At 47.6% G+C, this 16,536-nt stretch overlaps 2 protein-coding genes across 8 annotated transcripts in view; both read left to right on the top strand.

Moving 5' to 3' along the window:
* Positions 1-2,427, top strand: part of LOC134414881 (uncharacterized) — a 62,569-nt gene extending 60,142 nt beyond the window's left edge. For all 7 annotated transcript variants that reach the window (XM_063150144.1, XM_063150138.1, XM_063150145.1 and 4 more), the window contains one exon: positions 2,197-2,427. In XM_063150144.1, the coding sequence (XP_063006214.1) occupies positions 2,209-2,427 (219 nt within the window). In that variant the 5' untranslated portion in view covers positions 2,197-2,208. The remainder of the gene's footprint in view (positions 1-2,196) is intronic.
* BCL9 (BCL9 transcription coactivator) lies at positions 2,377-13,806 on the top strand. The gene is made up of 7 exons (XM_063150136.1): positions 2,377-2,505; positions 4,060-4,376; positions 5,254-5,443; positions 5,913-6,012; positions 6,430-8,659; positions 10,308-10,568; positions 11,610-13,806. The coding sequence occupies exons 1-7, from the start codon at positions 2,453-2,455 to the stop codon at positions 12,725-12,727; spliced, it is 4,269 nt and encodes a 1,422-aa protein (XP_063006206.1). The 5' UTR covers positions 2,377-2,452; the 3' UTR covers positions 12,728-13,806.
* Positions 13,807-16,536: the final 2,730 nt, after the last annotated feature.

The raw sequence follows: 16,536 nt of genomic DNA, 5'->3' as shown, positions 1-16,536 counted from the left end.
TAAGAATAAATTTAAACTGAGATTGGAAAACACAGTTCCCTTGCACAGCACATCACTTTAATATATATGGAAGATGTGTATATAGAATAATAACGTTAAAAAATTGGAGGGTTCTCCTCCCACCCCTGGGTGAAGTACTTGAAAGTTTGGTGATGTCAGGAATCCCATGATCCCATGTAGCCAGTTGATTGTGATTCTTATCTTCATGTTTTCTCATTGCACTGTGCAAGACTGGGACCCTTGAGATAATCTTGTAATAAAAGGTAACATAATGCATAAATATCCAAATGGAAAATCTGAGGATTAAGCAACCAGAGTACTTAAGTTCATCATGCAGGCATCTACGTCCTGCTGTAAGCATCAAGCTCTGCTCACTATTGTGCTGTTACTCCTGTTCTCATTTCTTTTAACCTGGAATTCAGTGTATTTTCAGTCACACCTTCACCTTTAGTGAGGGTGCAGAAGTTTCAGAGAGTTCCACTGGCTTTTACAGATGTGTCAATCTCTTGGAAAGCAGAGTTGGGTGCTGTTGATAATGTTACAGTTTTCTTTAATGAAACAGACATAGGAGCCAAATTTGCATGCAAAGATGATACAATTTAGATATGTGTGAAGAGATTCTGTCTCCTCTTTAATGTATCTGTATAGAACCAGCTGTAATTGCAACATGATAGTAGGAGCAATAGGGATAGGGTAACTCCAACATTGTTGCCAAAATCAGTGGTATAACCAGCCAATAGCCCCAGAGAGGCATGTGGGTGCTCTGGAGTGTGTGGCTCAGGCTGGAGTTCATCTGATTATGCCTGATAAGAGGCCTTTAAAATGAGACATTTGCTGCAGAAACGTTCCCCACATTAATAGGTTCATGCAGCACAGTGGAGGTGAGAACAGGCAGTAGGATGACTGCTCTGACTCATTAAGGAGATGTGGGATAGGGAGGAGAATTTTTGTAGGTGATGCAGAACTTCACACAACTACTGCAGTGTGGATCATGATAAAGTAGAGCAGCACAAAGTCACTAATGTGTGCAACAGCACAACTTCACAACTGTACAAATCTGGGGAACTGAAAAACCGTGGTGCTGAGTACTACCAGTTGCTGGTAACTCTGTTTGGCCAGAGGTGATCATAGAGTGCCCATGTCTTTTAATCCTCTGGTGTCATCAGCACATGAGCCAATTTTTTGTTTTGAAATGCAGTTTGAACAGTAGTTTCTTCATAAAATTCAAGACACTCCCATCCTAATAAGATTTATATTGTTTCATTTGGTATATGTGGGAAGAAACTACTTCTTTGGTTTGAGAAGGAATATTGGGAATATTTACATTTGAATAATATTTAACTAGCAATGCTTAATACATTAACAATAAATCTTGGTTAGATTCTAAATTAAGTGGATTTGCATCTGAGTAGGTGAGATGAACAGGAGAGATTTTGTTGAAACATAAACAAGACAGAAATTTGTTCCAAAATAATTTAGCCCAGAGCACGTAAACAGTAATGTTCAATAGTTTCCACCTCCAGAAATAGCTTTATGTGCCTTACTGCCTACGTCATGCATATTGTTTCTTAGAAAGAAGCTGAAAAAGCAGCTGCTTTTTGGTGCCCTTTTTTTTAAAGCCTCAATAATGTGTGGTGTGTTGCTGAGCAAATTTAGCTGGGTACTACTCCAGTGCTTTTTTGACCTTTCTAATAGATATGGTGAGTGACTAACCCCTCATGCTTTCAGAGTAATCTCACAGAGCAGTAACTTACAGGTGGTCAGGAAGGCATTTTATTTTATTTTTCTCCCTTTGTGTAACCCTTAGCACACATCATTGAACATGTGTCTGGGTATATTGGACCAAAGAGACAAAAGATTTAAGCAGAGTTTATGTTCTTAAGAAATATCAGATTATGGCCATTCACAGGGGAATTTTGGATAGCTCAGTCATGTTGGGGATTTGTACTTTTGGCTTCCTGCTGACTTTTGAAGTGTCTTTAATGTAAGTGTTCAGATCCAAGGTGCTTCCCTGTTTTGTTGACTCCAGAATGATTTGCTTTGGACAAAGGGAAGATGGCCTCACTGCCTGTAAACTCAATGGTCTGTCTTCTTGGGAATGGGGGAAGAACTGCCATGCACAGCTTCACAGCAGACACATCTGCTTAGCAAGTTCCTCATTGGTTTTCTGTTCTCTCCTTGTGGGGTGCTTTGCAGTGTGCCCTGGAGATGCGAGACTTCCCCTGGGCAGCAGGAGGCACGCATCTAGAGAATGCTGGAGCTGCAGGAGGGAAGTGCCCAGTGCAAAAGCAGCGAGGAGCAAAGAGGAAAAAGGCAAGCAGGCAGCCAGCACTGAGAGGAGCGGGTGGCAGGAAGCGCTGCGACGCTGCCTCTGGCGGCACACGCTCCCCCGAGGAACGTGCCGAGAGCCCATCTGCGTGTGTGTGAGACTGTGAGCTCAGGATTTCTGTCAATGCATTCCAGTAACCCCAAAGTGAGGAACTCCCCGTCAGGCAACACACAGAGGTAAGGAGAAGAGCCTGCAGTCAGCTGCTGTGGGTTGGTGCACGTTGCCATCCCTGCTCTGCTGCTGGATTAGCCCAGGGAGTGTGGCAGTGTGGCTTCCTGGTCCCTCTGTGCTCCCATCAGCCTGCTGAGTACCTGAGCAGTGGCTGCACAGTGCTGGTGGTCTCCATGTTTGTAAGGCTCAGGATGAGCTGAAAGCTGTAAACTCAGGAGGCATGGGTTTTCTGTTCCTTGTGCTCTCCTCCCTTCTACCAGGTGCCTGGATAGGCAGCAGGAGAATAAACCTGCTGTTTCTACCTTGGTTTTTTTCCCTTTCCTCCTCTTCTAATTATCTGTTTCCTGAGAGACAGCTGGACATCAGAAGGTCTCTCTGTACTTTCACACAAAATGCTTTCTCCATATTATTGGCTTGAACAGCCTGGAGAACTGATCAGCTGAGCACTGAGATCCTCTGCATCAGTCACCTGCCAGTGCAGCTGGGCAGCATTTCTTCTCCACTAATTTGGAAAGGGAAAAATATGAAAGCAAAGCGGTGTCCAGGGACTTAGGATGGTTCTGATTGACAGCATTCTTGAGTTTGAGTTTTTACTCCTAGAGGTCATCTGGAGCTTAACAGTGTTTCAGAGGGAATGCTTCTGAGTCAGATGCCTGTCCAGAGGAGGGAACAGCTTGTGTGAGTCCCACAGTGAGGATGCTAGGAGGAGGATGCCTGTTGGAAGTGATAGTGATGATGCTAAAACACAATGCAGAAGATCCAGTAGCAGTGGAGGGTGAGGAGGGAAGGGGTGCCTAATACCTGCAGAGGAGCAAAATAGTTTTAGGATGCAATTTGCTGGATGGAAGAGGAATGAAAGACTCTGAGTCTCCTTTGGCAAACTGAGGAGGATTCATCTGCCCCATTTTGCAGGAGTGTGCTTGGAGATGGTATCCTTCACTTTCCTGATTCAGGGGCAGGTTGTAGCTGGTTTAATTGTTTTCACGGTCAGAGGTTTGTGTTTCTCTGGCAGCTCGCCCTGGTGGATGACGAATGCTGCAGCAATGCTGGGTTTTCCTTGTGCTCCCTGTAGAACTGGATAGGGAGGTGCAAGGGATGGGTTGGGGGGGGTCTGCTGATCAGAGCTGCAGGGTAGTTGGGGTCCAGGAGAATGGTGAGGGGAACTTTATAGTGCCTTGTTTGTTTACTCTGAGCTGGTCTTGGTGTGAGGTGCTTCTCTGTGCACATAGAAACCGTTGTCTTTATTGACAGAAGCGCCAGAGGTGGGTCCTCATGTGACAGCAGTTTCTGGGATCTGGCAGGTCTGTGGTTTGCCCTGGTGCCTTCTTGAGCAATGAGATTCCATCTTGGATAATAACCCTTTCAGGGCATGTTCAAAAAAGCACCTGCATGACTCTAAGCTTGCAGGCATTTTTTATTTGTCAGCAATTGTCTTAGCTTGTAAAGGTGACAGTGGTTGTTTCTGCTTCACTCTAATCTGTTCCTACAGGGCTGAATGAATCAATGGTGTGATTTGTCACTTTTTCCTTTTCTTTCTTGTTTTTTTTCTCTCTCCCCAGTAGCCCCAAATCAAAGCAGGAGGTGATGGTCCGTCCCCCTACAGTGATGTCCCCGTCTGGCAACCCTCAGCTGGATTCCAAATTTTCCAACCAAGGCAAACAAGGGGGCTCCACCAGCCAATCCCAGCCCTCTCCCTGTGACCCCAAAAGTGGGGGTCACACCCCCAAAGTGCTCCCGGGCCCGGGTGGGAGTATGGGGCTGAAGAATGGGGCTGGAAATGGTGCCAAGGGGAAGGGGAAGAGAGAGAGGAGCATTTCAGCAGACTCCTTTGAACAGAGGGAAGCTGGGACTCCTAATGATGACCCAGAAATCAAAGGTACGTGTGCTAGGGTTCATGTGCAAGTGCAGACAATCAATCTGAGTCCTCTATGAGATGGAGAATTGCTCTGCAAGTATTAGTGAGACATTTTGTTTGTCTGGGGTTCTCAAAGTTCCAGCCAGTGAAATCTAAAGGTCTTGAAAGCAGGCAAAGAGGAGAGGTTGTCATAGCTGGCATTGGTAAATGTCTTGTTCACGCTCGGTTAGAGCCCAGACCTGACTCTGGTGGGAAAGTTCCTTTGTAACTCTTAAACTCCCCCAGAGGATTTATAAGTACAAATGCAACCTGTTGGTCTCCTTCTGGCCTTTGGCCTTTCAGGAACTGTTCTGTTGTAACTGGGGTTTTAACAATATGCAGGTCTGTTTTGTCAACATAGATACATAAGCCATAGCACCCTGACTGGTGACACAAGCCAGAGAGCTGGGATTTCTGTTCCTGGCTCCAGCATTGCCTCTGTGAGGCAGTGCAAAACCTGACCACATGTTCACTTGTCCATCTTTGCTAGGTCACCTAAAGAAAAATTCAGGTTTTCCAGGAGTGTTTTCCTGAGGCAGATATATTTATCTTTGTTCCTACATAAAAGTGTAGTTTTTGTGCTTTATGTGGTCATTAGAGAATTCAAAGAGATCAGTTGTGGGAACTGCCACTTTCGTTGGAAAGGAACACAAGAGGAGCTTTCTCCCAGTGTTGCTTGAAGTACACCAAGGCTTTAGAGGAAACACATGTGGTGTAATAGAAGAATTGCCTTCAGTGATGCTTGAGGAAGAAGCAGGAAATTTCAGCAGAGAAAAAAGCTCTGATCATTTTCCAGAATTGATTTGCAAAGAGATCCCAAAATAGTGATTCCCTTCTTTTCCCCTTTGTCCCTTTCCAGACTGCAATTCTGCTGATCATGTGAAGTCCCAGGAGTCTCAGCACACACCACACTCCATGACTCCTTCAAATGCTTCAGCCCCAAGGTCTTCCACACCTTCCCATGGTCTGACTGCCACTTTGGAGCCAGCAAGTGGGCAGAAGACTCCATCCAAAGTGGTTTACGTCTTTTCTACTGAGATGGCCAACAAGTAAGTAGGTAGCTGCTTGAATGTCTTCTGAGAGCAGGAATTGCATTTGTGCTCATCTTTTAAGAGATTATCAAGGGCACTTTCTGCATCAAGTAGCAAAAAGTCATTACTTGTTTTGGGGATGCTGAAGAGGTTGGAGTGGACCATATCCTTCCTTCTTTGCTCTGAGAAGTAATTGTTTCATTCTCTGAGGTATGGGTATATAATTTTTTTTGGCAAATAGTGGTGGATATTGTTTTGCAATCCATGCAATGAATAGAAGCCAGGATGGCTTAAACTGAGACATGAACCCTGAATGCTGATGAGTTTGTAGACGTAAGCATTTTTCTTTTGCTACTCATCTAAAGTGAAATATGTGTGGCTAAATCTTTCTCCCTTTTGCCAAATGAAAGATAGAAAGGAGGCCAGTTAAGAAAAATTGATTCTTAGTTTCAACTGGATGTGTGCATCTGCCTGTCTGTCTTTGCAGGGCTGCAGAAGCTGTGCTGAAGGGACAGGTGGAAACCATCGTGTCCTTTCATATCCAGAACATCTCAAACAGCAAGGCGGAACGAAACACTGTACCCTTGGTAGGGAATACCTGCATGGGGGTGAGGAGGGGCAATTGTAAATGTGCCTGTGTGTGGTTCAGAGAGATGGATGATTATTTACACTCTGAAATAAGTTTTAGCAAGACAGACAGTTGTCATTCAGACTGTCTGCAAATAAATGTCTTGGGTCATCCAAAGAAGAGTTAGAGTCTTGCAATATTTTGGTAGTGTATTTCCAACCTGTAGGTCATGCAGAGCTAGCACAGACAAAAGGGGTCCCTGCAGTAATGCCTTGAGCAAAGTAGGTTTGTGCATTGCCAAGAGGCTGCTGTGGAATTGCTGCATGAAGGCAAATTCTGGGCTGGTGGGATTGAGATTGGGTGTTTTGTTTGCACTGCTGCTTATGTGGCATGGCTGGAAGAAGAGCAAGTGACTGAGTGTGGCTTTCTCTTGCAGAATCCTCAGATCACTGCACTTCGGACTGAACCCAAGGCCCTGCCACAGCCCCAGCCCCCCGCTGCCCAGGACCAGAACCCTCCCCAGAACGCCAAAATGCAGCCGACTCCGCCCGTGTCAGCGCCAGTATCCAAACCCACCGGCCCCCCATGTCCCATAGATCAGGACAGTCCCAGTGTGGAAAGCAAAGTGATGTCTGTGGGCAGCCCTGCCAACTCTACGCCGTTGCAGACAGAAGGATTTGGGCAGAGTTCAACCCCCAATAATCGAGCGGTTAGCCCGGTTTCCCAAGGTAGCAATAGCTCTGCTGCAGACCCCAAAGGCCCTCCCCAGCAGGGGTCTGGTGGGGACCCATCCAGTTTGGGTGAGAACCCCGATGGACTGTCCCAGGAGCAGCTGGAGCACCGCGAGCGCTCGTTGCAGACCCTGAGGGACATCCAGCGCATGCTCTTCCCTGATGAGAAGGAGTTTGCAGGAGGGCAGAGTGGGGGGCCACCCCCAAACGCTGGGGTGCTGGATGGTCCCCAAAAGAAACCCGAAGGGCCGATACAGGCTATGATGGCTCAATCCCAAAGTTTAGGCAAAGGGTCGGGGTCTCGGACAGATGGAGGGGCTCCGTTTGGCCCTCAAGGACACAGGGACATGCCTTTTTCCCCAGATGAAATGGGGCCACCACCAATGAACTCCCAGTCAGGAGCCATAGGCCCAGACCACCTGGACCACATGACTCCTGAGCAGGTGGCCTGGCTCAAGCTGCAGCAGGAGTTTTACGAGGAGAAGAGAAGGAAGCAAGAGCAGGTGGTTGTGCAGCAGTGTTCCCTGCAGGACATGATGGTCCACCAGCACGGGCCTCGTGGGGTGGTCCGAGGTCCTCCCCCTCCCTACCAGATGACCCCTGGTGAGGGCTGGGGACCTGGGGGTCCAGAGCCCTTCCCTGAAGGCATGAACATGTCCCACTCTCTGCCCCCCAGGGGCATGGCCCCTCATCCCAACGTGCCCGGGAGCCAGATGCGCCTGCCTGGTTTTGCAGGAATGATGAATCCTGACATGGAAGGCCCCAATGTCCCGAATCCCGCCTCACGGCCCGGGCTTTCAGGAGTTAGTTGGCCAGATGATGTGCCAAAAATCCCAGATGGGCGAAACTTCCCTCCTGGTCAGGGTGTCTTCAGTGGCCCTGGCCGAGGGGAGCGGTTCCCCAATCCGCAGGGCCTGCCTGAAGAGCTCTATCAGCAGCAGCTGGCTGAGAAACAGATGGGCCTCCCTCCTGGTCTGAACATGGAAGGCATCAGGCCCGGCATGGAGATCAACAGAATGATGCCCTCCCAGAGACACATGGAGCCTGGGAACAACCCCATCTTCCCTCGCATGCCGGTAGAAGGACCGATGAGCCCGTCGAGGGGGGACTTCCCAAAAGGAATGCCCCCACAAATGGCTTCTAGCAGGGAGCTGGAGTTTGGGATGGGCCCTGGCAGCATGAAGGGGGACATGGGCATGAATGTCAGCATGGGCTCCAACCCACCCCTGGTCCCTCAGAAGCTGAGGGAGGCAGGAGTCGGGCCGGAAGAGATGATGAAGCTGCGCCCCGGTGTGTCGGAGATGCTCTCCTCTCAGCAGAAGATGGTGCCGCTGCCGTTTGGGGAGCACCCGCAGCAGGAGTATGGCATGGGTCCCAGGCCTTTCCTTCCCATGTCTCAGGGCCCGGGAGTCGGTCTGCGGAATCTCAGAGAACAGATGGGGCCTGACCAAAGGACTAACAACCGGCTCAGCCACATGCCGCCACTACCTCTCAATCCCACCAGTAACCCGAATAGCCTCAACACTGCTCCCCCTGCACAGCGCAGCCTCGGCCGCAAGCCCTTGGATATCTCTGCGGCTGGCCAGGTGCACTCGCCAGGAATCAACCCCCTCAAGTCCCCCACCATGCGCCAGGTCCAGTCTCCCATGATGGGGTCTCCCTCGGGGAACCTCAAGTCCCCTCAGACGCCCTCCCAGCTGGCAGGAATGCTCGCGGGCCCCACTGCCGCAGCTGCTGCTGCCTCCATTAAATCCCCCCCTGTCTTGGGGTCTGCTGCTGCCTCTCCTGTCCACCTCAAGTCTCCGTCTCTCCCCGCACCTTCTCCTGGATGGACTTCATCTCCAAAGCCTCCTTTGCAGAGCCCTGGCATTCCCCCGAACCACAAGGCGTCTCTAACCATGTCTTCTCCAGCCATGCTGGGGAACGTGGAGTCGGGTGAGTGCTGCCTTTGCTAGCCAGACTTGGTGCTTTGGTTAGTGTTGGGTCATCCAAGATGTGCAGCAAAGGGAGGGAGGAGGGCTCCTGCAGCAGGATAAGAGCTGGATGGCCCTTTCCCTATTTGAGGGGGGCTGTGCCGAGGGTTTGGTGGGTGAGGGCTTCTCCTCCTCCTGTTGTATTTGTGGGTTTGCACCCTGCCTCCCATGTGTTGAGCTCAGGGCTGATCACTCTGAGGATGTAAAAGCAAAAGGATGGGGTTAAGAGGTGTGAAAAGATATAGAGAATTGATGGGGGAAATCTCTCCTTGGAAGGGTCTTGTGATGTTCTTCCATAGCTCATAGTCATTGTATCTCAATGGAGAAGATCCTCTTGATGTTATTAAAGCACTTTGGTATAAAAGGTTCCTACAAAAACATGCAGAGCACTTAACCAGCAGTGTATCTAGACACAGTCAGGAATGGTTGGTCATTGCTAGGTTTACATTGCAGACAGGAAGTTGTGATTCAGTTACTCAGACTTCAAGCACTTTGGAGCGATCTAACCACTGCTGTACATAACATTTGGTTACGTGCTGAGCCGTGCTGTGCCTGGGACCTCGGGGTCCTGCTGCTGGCACACCTCTGCACTCACCTTCTCAAAGCTCACCCGCCCTTCAGTCCAGGCTTCTAGAGCAGCCTTCCCGCCCGGGAAATTCTCCTGGCTGGGAAAGTGGAGCCCTTTGCCCACGTTGCCCTCTAGTGCTGCCGCGGGTAACGGCGGGGACCGGGACGTGCCTGTGGGGTCGGCGGCTCGGGAGGGCACCAAAGTGCTTCAGTCTGTGCCTTACTTAGTGCTTAATGAATGCTTTGACATGCAGCTCTTCCAAACCATGGATCTTTTGGCATTGCAGTTGTTTTGTATTCTCTATTCTCATTTCCTCTTTTGGTTGGGAGGGGCTGAGGAACGTGCAGTGAATTTTCATTTCAGTGAGAGTACAGCTTCAGTTTAGCGTCTGCACATTGGTCTGGGTGGCGTAAAATTCATCAGTGAAGAACAAAGGAGATTGGAAGTATAGTTAAGTTACTTCTAGTTTTGTGAGAGGAAAGGATGACATTTAGCTAATAGGTGCAGAGAATCTTTGTTTCACTGGAATAAGCAGCTAATATCTCTATATATGAAACAAGAAATGCAATGTAAACAGGGAGTTTTACTTGTAGCTCCTGATGCAGCTTGTCACAAATGTGCTTGCATGTCTCAGCATAATATCTGCTACAGCTTGTCTAGTGCTGCCTGTGTCTTTTTTCATTTTAGATTTTGGTTTTTATAGTTAGCTCTGGTACCTAAGTCTGTCTTCAGTGTATGAAAATTGAATAGTAAGATTTTCAGACTAAACTGGTAATTCTTCATGTGGATTTGTGGAGGCTCAAGATAGTTCTAGTTAGAAATGTTATGCAGTAGAATAACAGATATTAATCAACTTGACCAATAGGCTTATTTTTCTGGTTACCTTTCATAATAATTGACTGCATTAGTCATGTAAAGTCTTGCAATAAGAAAGATTTCTAGTTTTTGAGATTTCTAAGGGAAAAGAGTTTGATTTAAGGAAAACAGTAAGAAGGAGAAAAATTTAAAATCATTCTCTTTTTCTTTTCTTTTTTTTCCTAAGGTGGTCCACCTCCTTCCACAGTCAGCCAGTCTGCTCCTGCCACTCTCCCTGGAAATCTTCCCTCTAGCAGTCCTTACACAATGCCTCCAGAGCCAACCCTGTCCCAGAATCCCCTCTCCATTATGATGTCCAGGATGTCCAAGTTTGCCATGCCCAGCTCTACACCGCTCTATCATGATGCCATCAAAACTGTGGCCAGCTCGGATGACGACTCCCCTCCAGCGCGCTCCCCAAACTTGCCACCTATGAACAGCGTACCGGGTAAGAAAATCAAAGGCACATAAGCACAAGGCATCAGGGTGATTTCATGGAAACCTCATCAAATGAAGACAGTGAGATGGGAAAAAACTTGAGGAATATGTAGCCATGGGTTGTTTTTGAGGAAACATTTACAGTTCTCTGAGATGGAAATTCTCCTTGCAACTGTTTTTTTCTGTCCAGAAAGTGTGCCTTCTTCAGAAGGTGTCTAACATGGAAAGCACTTGTGTGTGGGAGAGATTGTCCCTCAGGCAGACTGGAATTGTTTGTGTGAATGAAGGCTGCTCACGGGATTAAGGGTGGGACCTACAATGTGTTATCCAGAGGAGACTTTACCTCTCTTGTCTTGAGGCAGTGCCATAGAAGCTTCACTGTTTTGAGGGGCTTGTTTGGACACTGAATCATCAAAAACATAAAAGTAGGCTGTAGCACCTCCACCCTATTGAATTAATATCGAAAAAGGGGATGAGTGGATGTTTCAAGAGAGTGGCAATTGGTAATGAATTCTTGATGAGTTTACCTGTAGCTTTGCAGTGTGTTTCACACAGTAATGGCAGAATATATCTGGGGAAAGCTGGCTAATTGCATAAGTTCATGATGGTAACTCATTAACCTCATTGATCAGTGCCTCTTAGTCTTATGAAGGTTACCTGACTTATCACTGCTGAGTTTTGAAAGGAGTTCTGGTCGCTTCCCAGTGGACAAGTGTCCATATGCTGATAATCTGTCACAGACATGTTTGCTACTGCCTGTGTCATCCAAACTGCCAGGGAGGTAGTAAAAGTATGGTTTGGATTGAAATCCTACTTATGGAGCAGGCTTTTGTCACTGATAGGGCAGTGACAAGCTTAGGGAGGTAGCTGTTTGAGTGGCATCGAATTTCTGGTCAAACTAACACTTCTCAAAGCCACTGCTGATGGTTTTTTACTAGCACTGTTTTTTTTTGTGTGTGTGCAGACTTGGTAACCTTGCAGAAAGCTCTCTGACGGCTTTATTGATTATTGCTGGTTGTTGTCTAAATGTGATTCCTTGTTTCTTCCCTAGGAATGGGCATTAATTCTCAGAATCCTCGAATTTCAGGTCCAAACCCAGTGGGTCCAATGCCAACCCTTAGCCCAATGGGAATGACCCAGCCTCTTTCCCATAACAACCAGATGCCCTCTCCAAATGCTATGGGACCCAATATACCTCCTCACGGGGTCCCCGTGGGACCTGGCCTGATGTCACACAACCCAATGATGGGGCATGGTTCCCAGGAGTCTCCAATGGTACCTCAAGGACGCCTGGGCTTCCCACAGGGGTTCCCTCCCGTACAGTCCCCTCCACAGCAGGTGCCATTTCCACACAACGGGCCCAGCGGTGGACAGGGCAACTTCCCAGCAGGAATGGGCTTCCACGGAGAAGGACCTCTGGGGCGTCCTACCAACCTGCCCCAAAGTTCGACAGATCCAGCACTTTGCAAGACTGGAGGCCCTGGCGGTCCAGACTCCTTCACTGTTCTCGGAAACAACATGCCTTCGGTTTTCACCGATCCAGAGCTGCAGGAGGTGATCCGTCCCGGAGCCACGGGAATACCCGAGTTCGACCTGTCCAGGATTATCCCGTCGGAGAAGCCCAGCCAGACACTACAGTATTTCCCTCGTGGGGAGGTGCCGGGCCGCAAGCAGCCGCAGGGTCCCGGGCCTGGCTTCTCCCACATGCAGGGGATGATAGGAGAGCAGACCCCGAGGATGGGACTAACGTTGCCCGGCATGGGGGGCCCCGGGCCGGTGGGAACTCCGGATATCCCCCTGGGCACGGCTCCGTCCATGCCCGGTCACAACCCGATGAGGCCGCCGGCCTTCCTGCAGCAGGGCATGATGGGGCCGCACCACCGCATGATGTCACCAGCACAGCCCGCCATGCCCGGCCAGCCCGCGCTCATGAGCAACCCCGTGGCCGCCGTGGGCATGATCCCGGGCAAGGACCGAGCCCCCGCCGGGCTCTACAGCCACCCGGGCCCCGTGGGGTCGCCCGGCATGATGATGTCGATGCAGGGCATGATGGGACCCCAACAAAACATCATGATTCCCCCCCAGATGAGGCCCCGAGGTATGGCTGCTGATGTTGGCATGGGAGGATTTAGCCAAGGCCCTGGAAACCCAGGGAACATGATGTTTTAAGCTGCTACCGTAAGACTGGATGTTCTGATCCTTGTCAAGATGAGATTCCAAGTCCTGAGGGCTTTTTTGGAAGCTTCAGGAGTACAGTTTGGCCATGCAATAGGTGAAAAGAGACCAGAGGATGCTTTGGGAAATCTCGAATGTATGGAATTACCTGAAAAAAAAAAATTCATTTTAACAGGTTGTTTTTTTTTTAAGATTTATTTTTTAAAAATTATTTTTGTGGACTTGGGTATCCCGTGACGGCACCTGCTTTGAGAATCTGTAGCTGTATTTTGAGAATTGCCATTTGTCACAAGTTGCACCATTCTCTGTATGTTTACGTCCTTCGGACTGGCTTCTCCCAGGACTCTCGGTTATTTTTGGGGTTTTTTGTGTACTGTACTATATTGTAAAAGGGATTTTAGCAGAGACTTTAGTCTTTGGGGTGAGAGGAGAATGGGATTCTAGGCTGTTTACTTTAGGTGGAGAATCCATCTTCAGAACTTCGGACTATTTTCCTTCAACTCCAATGTATAGAAAAACCAAACTACGACCTCAGAGCAGAGTATTAATGAAAAGCACAAAAAGGAACTTAAGTTCAGTGAGGGGAATCTTTTAAAAGAAATAAATAATAAGTTAAGGACATATTTTTCAAATTATGGCGTGCTGTCCAGCACCTTCTGTCTCTCCCTCCCACTCTTTATTAAATAGGCTTCTCTCTCTCTCCGTCCCCTTCTGTCTCCTCCTATGGCAGCTGCAATACATTGTGTTATTTTGGGGAGTAAATCTAGGAGAGCCTCTCCTCACGTGGGGACTCTTCCCACTTTTAGGAAGGGGCTGGACTTGGACACTGTTACATCCTACAGTAGTCTCTCTCACTGTTTCCTATTCTCCTTTTCTTAGAAACCCCAAGTGATTTTATTAATGTGGGAGTGGAACAGACACTAAAAGTTATCCAGGATTTTTTTTTTGTGGTTATTTTTTTTTCCTCCCCAGCGTAAAACGTTCTGTGTAACCTCCATTAAATTTGGTACAAAACCACTCGCCAGGGCTGTGGTGTCAGAAAAATAAAATATATTGTTTCTTACAAAAATGAACTGTCTCCTTTATCCAGTCCAGTTGTTTCTGTCTAGATCAATCAGCTGGCCAGATGCTCTTCCTTGTGGTCACAGCCAGTCTAGATGCCAGGTGGGCTAAAATTTGACAGCTCCTAAAAGTCTGGTCAATAGGCAGCTGTGTTCTCCTTTTGAGGCAATTCTGTTAACTTAATCCTGACCTGAGCTTGTTTTCCCTTGGAGTGAGGTCTTATTTCAGAGCACCCCAGGAACTATACTTACAGACTTCCTCAATTTGTTGAGGGTCCAGGAACAGATGAAACTTGTCTCCGTCACTTCCTCCTGGAGAGTGTTTGCAGCGCTGCAAGGTGCACGGGTTTGAGCTCCCCCTGAGCAGCAGTGTCAGTCTGCCCAGGCACTGGGATTGTGTCCCTCTCTGGGCACTCTGGGTTGGGTCAGGTCTCTGACTGCCAGCACTGAGAGCCTGAGATGCTGGGCAAGGATGAACTTTAATAACAAAGGTGAGAGAGAAATTGTCAGTGAGCAGATTTTTATCAAGACAGCCCTGCTGAGTAAATTGTTGCTTTGCCACAGTTCTCATTGATTGCTTCCTAATCCCCTGTCTTTTCAAACTTGCCTTTTGAGAGGATTTCAGCAAGGAGGTTTTATGGTCCTGCTTATGAGGAGTGAAAGGATGGATGACAAAACATGGATTGGGAGTTGAGCCCTGCTCCTGGAGAATACCAGCATGAGCCAGATATGGATCTGTAGGCCAGGGTGTGGGCTCTGTGGCTGGCTGTTCTCTGGTCCCCCAGCACTGTATATGGAGTGGGTAATCTGTTCTTCCTTCCACACACTGCTACTTAAAACTATTTCAATGAGTAGTTTCTTCAGAGGGCCGGCCATTAGTGTGAATATTCATGTGGAGAATCAGTATTTTTAACATGCTTGTGTGTGAGAATTTTTTAGAGTTAACTGATCCTTAACAGGTGGAAAAAGAACTCCTCTTGGTGGCTGATTTACTAAACTTTTGTTGCTGGTGTTATAAAATGAGTGAAGCCATGCAGTGTTGGAGGCACGCAAGCCTCAGAGCCTTCTGTTGTCTGCTTCCAAATTCACCTTTGTGCTGTCATGCAAATTTACGATGATTTTGGGTGAGAATTACTCTTTTGACAAAGTGTAGGATGTCTGTTGTGGTGCTTCCCTCTGACAAGACAGGCAGCGTGAAGCACGGGCTTGTCAAGATTTTGGAAAGAGATGACAATGACACAGTAAGTGTTATTTCTGCAGAGTGGAATTACCTCTTCTTTAAGTGGTTGCACAGCTCCCTTTTGAGGACCTTGCATGGGAATTGTTACAAAGCAACCTTTTTAAGTGTTGCCACTTCTGCCATCACTCCTGACTGTTTTTACCATGTTGAACAAAGCAAAGTTCTTGATCGACATAGAAATGAACAGAAGGTTTTGGGATTTTTTTTAACTGTCGTAGGGCCTCCTATGCCTGTTAAGATTTTGAATAGCAAAGGATTTGAGGTGGCTGTGACTTATTCTAGGAAAATTAGCATAGGAAATTCACTGTTTCAAAGCCACTGAACAGTGAGAGGATACATTTTAAACATACTGTATAATTAAAGTTCCTTCTGTGTCTAATTTATGGTGCTGGCATTTGGTATCTTGATAAGATTTTTCCTACAGAAAGTGCAGAAGATGTGGATTCTCCTGAGTCCACATAGGTGCAGTCAACTTCAGTGTTTGCGCCAGCAGATGAGCACGAGTTGCTAAGGTCTTAACTGGCTCCAGTTGTGAAAATGACTGTGTAGATGTATGTAGATGAACTTCTTTGTTTTGCTCTGATTCCATTTCTTCCCTTTTTGCTTTGCAAATGGATAAGCTTTCTAGCTGTCAGCCTTGTGGATTCACCTGAGGATCTGTAAGTCAGGATCTGTTCCCTCCTGCTTATCAATAGTAACTGTGACTCAGCTTTGGTAGTCATGGTACAGTTGAAGATGGAAAGTGGGTTGCCATTTTTAGTTTTCTTCCCTCCCCCTCCCATTTTTTTTTTAAGCTTTCAAATCATCCTCCTCCACCTTTGTTTGAAAGAATGAAATAGACTTTATTCATACATGCTTGGCTGCTCTTCCTCTCTAGTAACATGGGAGGAAACAGTCTGCTGTTCAAATTATCCCATCCCAGATGGCTGCGCAGCCGGAGTGTGGAGAGACTTAAAAGGTAAACCCAGCAGATGGTGAACTTCTGAAACGCCAAGTAATGTGCCTGCTAAATCAAAAGTTTAAAATATTTGAAATCTGTTTGTTTTAAATTAGTAGACTTGCACTCAGGTCATCTGTGAAGTACACGGGCAGTTTTAAGCACCATCCAAATAAACTGGAGATTTGTACCTGTATCATGGACCAGCCAATCTGCCAGAGAAGATGACAGCAAGGAGCCAGCCTTAGAAGTTTAGTCCTGACATCTTTGGGGTGTCTAATGGGTCACATTTTGGAAGACAGACCTATGTGTGGAGATCTGATCTGCATCAGTCTTGGTTGGGACTTGAATGCTGGCAGTGCTTCTGGTACAATACATGTGTCCTGATGGAGAGTAGATGTGGGTGCCCAAATCTTTCTGAGGGTAAGTTGAAATGCCCCATTTTTTGTTCCCCCAGTGTTGGGACTGTTATAAATAGGGGATATGCAGGGCTTAATTTTGAGGTGCTTTGTGTGCTCTCTGCTGTGCTGGTTTTCACTCGGGTGGCAGGACAGGCTACATTTTA

This window comes from Melospiza melodia, chromosome 2 (assembly GCF_035770615.1).
Source record: "Melospiza melodia melodia isolate bMelMel2 chromosome 2, bMelMel2.pri, whole genome shotgun sequence".
Lineage (NCBI taxonomy): Eukaryota > Metazoa > Chordata > Aves > Passeriformes > Passerellidae > Melospiza > Melospiza melodia.
This window is presented reverse-complemented; position numbering and strand designations above follow the sequence as displayed.